General features: G+C 42.1%; 1 protein-coding gene across 1 annotated transcript; it reads left to right on the top strand.

Moving 5' to 3' along the window:
• The first annotated feature begins 6,242 nt into the window (after nucleotides 1-6,242).
• Nucleotides 6,243-6,842, top strand: LOC130994515 (uncharacterized). The gene has a single exon (XM_057919558.1). The coding sequence runs from the start codon at nucleotides 6,243-6,245 to the stop codon at nucleotides 6,840-6,842; it is 600 nt and encodes a 199-aa protein (XP_057775541.1).
• Nucleotides 6,843-7,011: the final 169 nt, after the last annotated feature.

The raw sequence follows: 7,011 nt of genomic DNA, 5'->3' as shown, positions 1-7,011 counted from the left end.
CTCTCTCCTATTTTATTTGGTGAATCGTAATTGAGTGGGTAGTGTTCTAACCGGTGAATCGTGATCGGATTGTGAATTTTACCTAGTATCGAATGTGAGAATCGAAAGAGAGTCGAGTGGAATTGAAGTGCCAAGAACAAAAAGGAGTTTTTCGTTGTATTGAGAAGTGCGCACGTCAAAAATACATGGTACAAGTGCATGGGTATTTATAGAGTACACTTTAGGGGCAAAATAGTAATTTCAGTCTTGAAGTCACGTTCCCCGCGTGGTCAGGGGTACTATGGTAATTTCACCTGCCTTCGCTCATTCCTCTGCTCAGAGACAGAGAACTGTGTGTATCGGGGAGTTCTGGATTCCTCTGCGAATTCCTCTGCTCTGACGCTTCCCGGGTAAAGTGGTCGTTTCTGCCATTGACTGTCTAGGAGTGGAGCATTCCTCTGACCTCAACGATCCCTCTGACCCGAGTGATTCCTCTGTCCAAGCCCATTCATCTGCTCTGCATATATTACTCCTCATCATTATTATAAATTATTCATTTCTTAATATTCATGTCTAAGCCTTGTGGCCTATTGAATTGGGACGGAGGGAGTAGAATATATAAGATTAATACTATATCCATCCACATTCACCAACTATTTTATTAAAACTTGTTGAGAATAAGATTCCAAAGTTAGTCAAAAGAAAAAGCAGCATGTAAAGTTAGTCAAAAGATAATCAAGGATCCCTTAATTATAGGGATCCTCATGATGTTGTAGGGATCCTCATGATGTTTTAGAATATCAGCTCCCTTCTTAATACTATAAAAGGGGATGATTGTATAAGCAAGAAACATCAAGAAAAAAAGAAATCAACAATCTTCTTCTATCCTTCTTCTATCCTTCTTTGTTCTAGGTTCAATCCTAAAATGATAATACTATGTTTTAACATGGTATCAGAGCAGGATTAACCATGGAACTCAGTTTTTTTTTCATCATTGTTCCTATACCTTCTACAAACCTTTGTCTCGAATCAAGGCTGAACAGCCCCTCTTCCTGAAAAAAAAACAGAACTCCCACAACATGTCAGAGGGTGAGAGTGAAACAACAACAACAAATCCAAATGAGTTAACGGTACAGATTGCAAATCTGGTACAAAACTCAAACAACGTCTCGCTGGGATTCAAGCTGGACGGCAACAACTATGCCGTATGGGCCCGTCTTATGAAGGTGGCCATAGGGAGCAGAGGCAAATCCAGTCACATAACCGGCAAACCACCACCACCAAAAACAACGGATTCCGACTACTACAAATGGGAAGAAGCAGATTTGTCCGTGTTTTCATGGCTGCTACAGAACATGGAAGGGAAGTTAGTACTCAATTTCGCCCAACACCAAACTGCTAAAGCCGTATGGGATAGCTTGGCCGTTACATATGGAAGTGGAACTACTGATCCACTCCAGATTTATGATCTGGAAGTAAGAGCAAACAAAGTAAATCAAGGGCAACTAACATTGGAGGATTATTGGAACAACTTACAGGCGATTTGGCTCAATATCGACAGAAGAGAACCTAATCCCATCGATTGTTGCGAAGAGGGAATCACAAAGTACCGGAAATTGATTGAAAGCCGGCGACTATTCCAATTCCTATCGGGATTAGATGCGAGATACGATAACATCCGGCGAGATATCCTCAAGGAATCTCCCTCTCCCTCAGCTGAATCGGCATTTTCTAAAGTAAGACGGGAGGCCGCCCGGCTACTGATTTTGCAACCGGCAACCAACCACGCCGACTTGGAGATCGCATCACAGGGAGGAATCGGCACGGGTCTTGCTGCTGCTCGACCCCTGTTCTCACGGTCAGAAGGACCGCCACCAATCAACCGCCACCAATCAACTGCTCGACCCCTGTTCTCCGGCGCCCCGTCGCAACGAAAGAAGGAGGACAAGTCGAAACTTTATTGCAGCCATTGTGGGATGCAGAGACACACAAAAGAGATGTGTTTTCAGATCGTGGGTTATCCCGAATGGTGGGACAAAAACCGAGGAACAGCTAAAGTGAAGGTAGCCGTGACCGTTGACAGCCAAGAAATCGCCGGCTCGGCAGTGGCGGTGGGCGGCAGCCATCATCCGATGGGCGAGAAAAGGGGAGCAGCGGCAGTGGCGGTGGGCGGCAGCCATCATCCGATGGGCGAGAAAAGGGGAGCAGCGGCTGTGAGGGAGGCAGCGCAAATGGGGGAAGAAGAAGGTATAGCGGCGCAAATGGGGGAAGAAGAAGGTATAGGGTTTGGTGGATATCCACTAAACCCTCCAACTTTTCGAAAATTCCAAAATAAACCCCATTTTATTCCCTTTCGGTCCACAAGTTCGAATAAATCACAAAATGCACCCCATTCAAATTATTTTGAGCCCCTAAATTCAGATGAATTACATAGAGAACCCCAAGTTTTCAACAAATCTGAAAATGACCCATATTTTTACATAAATTCCATAAATACCTCTCGTGCCTACCAAGTATCAAATAAAACAGGAGATAGGGATCAAGGATGGATTTTTGATTGTGGTGCCACAGATACAATGACATTTGATAAAACCAATATCGTTGAGTCATCACAATCCTTTAGAATCCATGTCCAAACTGCTAGTGGTGAATTGGCTAAAGTTGAAGGAGCCGGAACTATAGAAATTACTCCCACTTTAAAATTATCTAATTGCCTATATGTTCCATCTCTTTCACACAAATTACTGTCTATCAGTCATGTTACAAAGGAACTAAACTGTACTATGCTCATGCATCCCCATTTCTGTCTTCTTCAGGATATCAGAACGGGAGAGATTATTGGGCGTGGCACTGAGCGGGATGGACTGTACTATGTGGATGAGATAGCTCAACAAGGCAAGGTGATGCTGGCTCACGGAACTGCAGACCGGGAAGCCTGGCTTTGGCACCGACGTTTAGGGCATCCTTCCACGGGTTATCTTAAGCTTTTATTTCCTAAACTTATGAAAACTGAGGGTTTATCTTGTGAGACTTGTATTTTGGCCAAAAGTCACAGACAATCTTTTAAGCCTAATAATACTCAAGTAAACTCGATTTTTTCACTTGTTCATTCCGATGTTTGGGGTCCGTCACCTATCATGGGGGGTCAAAGTTTTAGATATTTTTTGCTCTTTATTGATGATTGCACTAGGATGACGTGGGTATATTTTCTAAAACACAAATCTGAAGTTTTTGAAAAGTTTACTCATTTCTATACCATGGTGCAAACTCAATTTCAGAAAAATATTCAAACCCTTAGAACAGATAATGGGGGGGAGTTTATTAATCATTCCATGAAACATTTTTGTCACCAAAAAGGTTTAATCCATCAAACTACATGCCCCCATACTCCTGAACAAAATGGTGTTGCTGAAAGAAAAAATCGAATTTTACTTGAAATGACTCGAGCCATGATGATTGAGTCAAAAGTACCCACCTCATTTTGGCCAGAAGCAGTTGCAACCTCTGTTTACCTTATAAACCGTCTCCCCACCAGAACCCTCCAGCTTAAAACCCCTTTGCAAAAATTATCTACCCTTGCTGAGATACCTGAAACCCTTACTCTTCAACCTCGTATCTTTGGGAGTTCTGTATTCGTTCATATTCCTAAACATGAACGAACAAAGCTCTCTCCTTGTGCTCTTAAGTGTGTCTTTGTTGGTTACGGGGTCAATCAAAAAGGGTATCGGTGTTACAATCCTCAAACCCGTCAAATCCTAACCACCATGAACTGCAATTTTTTAGAAACAGAATACTTTTACAACAACCATCTTACCAGTCAGGGGGAGAGAGAGAAAGAGAGTATAATTGACCTGTTAAGCTGGTTGCCAAAGCCGGATCCGGAAGCAGATCCAACAGAGGAAGTTAACCTGGCCACCGAGCATACTTCATCTACATATGAACAATCCAATCCACTACATGAGTCGCCTAGATCTTCTCCTAATCTGATATCTGGGGTAAGAATGTCTGAACCCACCATCTTACCTTCCGAGCTTACTAATCCTATCTTTCAAGATGAAGAAGTGGAACAGGAAAATATGTGTACAGCAGAGGAAGATAGGGGGAGATATGTGCTACCGCCAAGGAGTACACGAGGTGTTCCTCCGAAACGATACACCCCCGAAAAAGCTGGGAGAAATTCTCGATATTCTATTGGGGGTATCGCCAAAGGGAACCTTTCCAAAACTGCAGCTGCCTATGAAGTAGCTTTGTATGACGAAGAGATCCCGAAAAATGCGGAACAGGCTTTAAAGATTCCACATTGGAGAGATGCCATGAAGAACGAAATAGGTGCACTAAATCGAAACCATACATGGGAGAAGTGTAGACTACCAAAGGGGAAGAAAACTGTAGGATGCAAATGGGTCTTCACAATCAAAAGGAGACTGGATGGATCTATTGAGCGTTACAAAGCTCGATTGGTCGCAAAAGGATACACACAGATGTATGGGATCGACTATGAGGAGACCTTCTCACCTGTTGCAAAAATGAACACTGTCAGAGTACTCCTCTCAATTGCTGCTAATAAAGACTGGGATCTTCATCAGTTCGATGTTACAAATGCTTTCCTTCATGGAGAGCTTGAAGAAGAGAGGGAAGTCTACATGGAGGTGCCTCAAGGTTTTTCAGGAGATTTTGGAGAAGGTGAAGTTTGCAAGTTGAAGAAAACCTTATATGGGCTCAAGCAGTCTCCCAGAGCTTGGTTTGGAAGATTCACCGCAGCCATGAAGAAGTTTGGGTACCAGCAAAGCAACTCAGATCACACCTTATTCTTAAAGAAACGAGGTGATTTGATCTCTTGTTTGGTCATTTATGTTGATGACATGATCATAACAGGGGATGACACAGAGGAGATTCAGAAGTTGAAAGAAAGCTTGTTCAAAGAGTTCGAAATGAAGGACTTAGGAAAACTAAAATACTTCCTCGGAATTGAAGTTCTCAGATCAAAGAAGGGGATCTTCATCAACCAGAAAAAGTATACTCTAGATCTCCTAGCTGAAACTGGAATGCTAGATTGCAAGCCAGCAGAAACTCCTATTATTATAAATCATGGGCTACAAATTGTGGAAGGAGCTCAGTTAGCCGATCGAGGACAATATCAGCGTCTGGTAGGGAAACTTATCTACCTATCTCATACTCGACCTGACATTGCTTATGCTGTTGGTGTTGTTAGTCAATTCATGCACCAACCACAGGCTGACCACATGGAAGCTGCGCTCAGAATTGTGAGATATTTGAAGAAGACCTTTGACTATGGAGTGCTGTTCAAAAAGACTGGACATCTTGAAGTACAAGCTTACACCGATGCTGACTGGGCAGGAAACCCGAATGACAGAAAGTCAACTGCTGGATACTTTGCATCTGTGGGAGGAAATCTAGTCTCATGGAGAAGAAAGAAACAAAAGGTGGTTGCTCTCTCAAGTGCAGAATCAGAATTCAGAGGAATCAAGAGTGGGTTAACCGAAGTCCTTTGGCTAAGAAGATTGTTGATGGAATTAGGCCTACACCCAACAAAGACGTGCCAAATGTACTGTGACAACAAGGCTGCCATCAGCATATCTGAGAACCCAGTTCAACATGATAGAACTAAACATGTAGAAGTGGATAGGCACTTTATCAAGGAAAAGATTGAGGAAAAGATTGTGGAGCTCCCGTTTGTGAGGTCCGAAGATCAGCTCGCTGATATCTTAACCAAGGCTGTGGACTTCAAAAGTTTTTCAGAAGTTCTTTCCAAGTTGAGTATCGGAAATCCCGTCACTCAACTTGAGGGGGAGTGTTGAGAATAAGATTCCAAAGTTAGTCAAAAGAAAAAGCAGCATGTAAAGTTAGTCAAAAGATAATCAAGGATCCCTTAATTATAGGGATCCTCATGATGTTGTAGGGATCCTCATGATGTTTTAGAATATCAGCTCCCTTCTTAATACTATAAAAGGGGATGATTGTATAAGCAAGAAACATCAAGAAAAAAAGAAATCAACAATCTTCTTCTATCCTTCTTCTATCCTTCTTTGTTCTAGGTTCAATCCTAAAATGATAATACTATGTTTTAACAAAACTCATGCCGAACTTAATGTTGTATGCACTTTGTGGACCAAGGTAGTATATACTAATTGTGTGATAAAAATTTATATATTTCATTTCATTACAATTCCCAAGTGATGATGCCTCAGATTGTAAAATACTTGGTGGAATACAAAATAATGAGGACGCAAACACCGAATTCCATGGGCAAGACGGAGCTGAAAATCTTGCGTGAGAGTAAGAGCCCGGAAGACAAAAGTAGAGATTCCGAAATAAAAAACATGTTGAAAAAATTGCCAGATCCAACAAAGCTGTTATCCGCCCGGATGGGCGAATCCGTTTTGGTGGTCCTAGTCCTGATAGCCACCATGGCATTCCAGGCGGGTATCGCCCCCCCGGGCAGCGTATGGCAAGAAAATGAAAACAAGAACACAACCATAGCCGGTGAAAACAAGAACACAACCAGAGCCGGTGAAGCCATCTTGGCATCTACTTATGACGAATGGTACATGTATGTGTTCGTGGTTTTTAACACCATAGCTTTCGTAGTATCTCTCCTCACAATCTTGCTCATCATGACCGGACTGCCATTCCAAAGCCGTCGTTTCTCCACTTTGGCCATGATTTTTATGTTTGCATCCGCTTTTAGTGTTTCAGTTAGTTATGCATTTTCTATAATAGCCATCACTCCCGGAGAAGAACCAGTTGGTTTGAGGTACATGTTTTTGTCCGTATACTTCATTGGAGGTCTATTTGTTATCTACTTTGTGGTTAAAGGTCCAGTGTCCGCTATGAGAGACTAGATTCATAAGGTTTAGTTTGGTCCCTAATTCTAATATTTCAAATGTACTTGCTTTTCAAGCACCATGCACCAATATGTAATAGTATGTGTAATATGGAATGTTTCAAACTCTAGTCTTTTTCCTATTTTGTAATGAGTGAGATGAATAAAAAGTTGTGGAGAACCTGTTT

This window comes from Salvia miltiorrhiza, chromosome 7 (assembly GCF_028751815.1).
Source record: "Salvia miltiorrhiza cultivar Shanhuang (shh) chromosome 7, IMPLAD_Smil_shh, whole genome shotgun sequence".
Lineage (NCBI taxonomy): Eukaryota > Viridiplantae > Streptophyta > Magnoliopsida > Lamiales > Lamiaceae > Salvia > Salvia miltiorrhiza.
Note: the sequence above shows the minus strand (reverse complement) of the source record. Positions and strands in the feature narration are given on the sequence as shown.

What these genes read in the sequence shown, in the direction of transcription:
- LOC130994515 (XM_057919558.1), top strand. Translation starts at nt 6,243, where the DNA reads ATGGGCAAGACGGAGCTGAAAATCTTGCGTGAGAGTAAGAGCCCGGAA.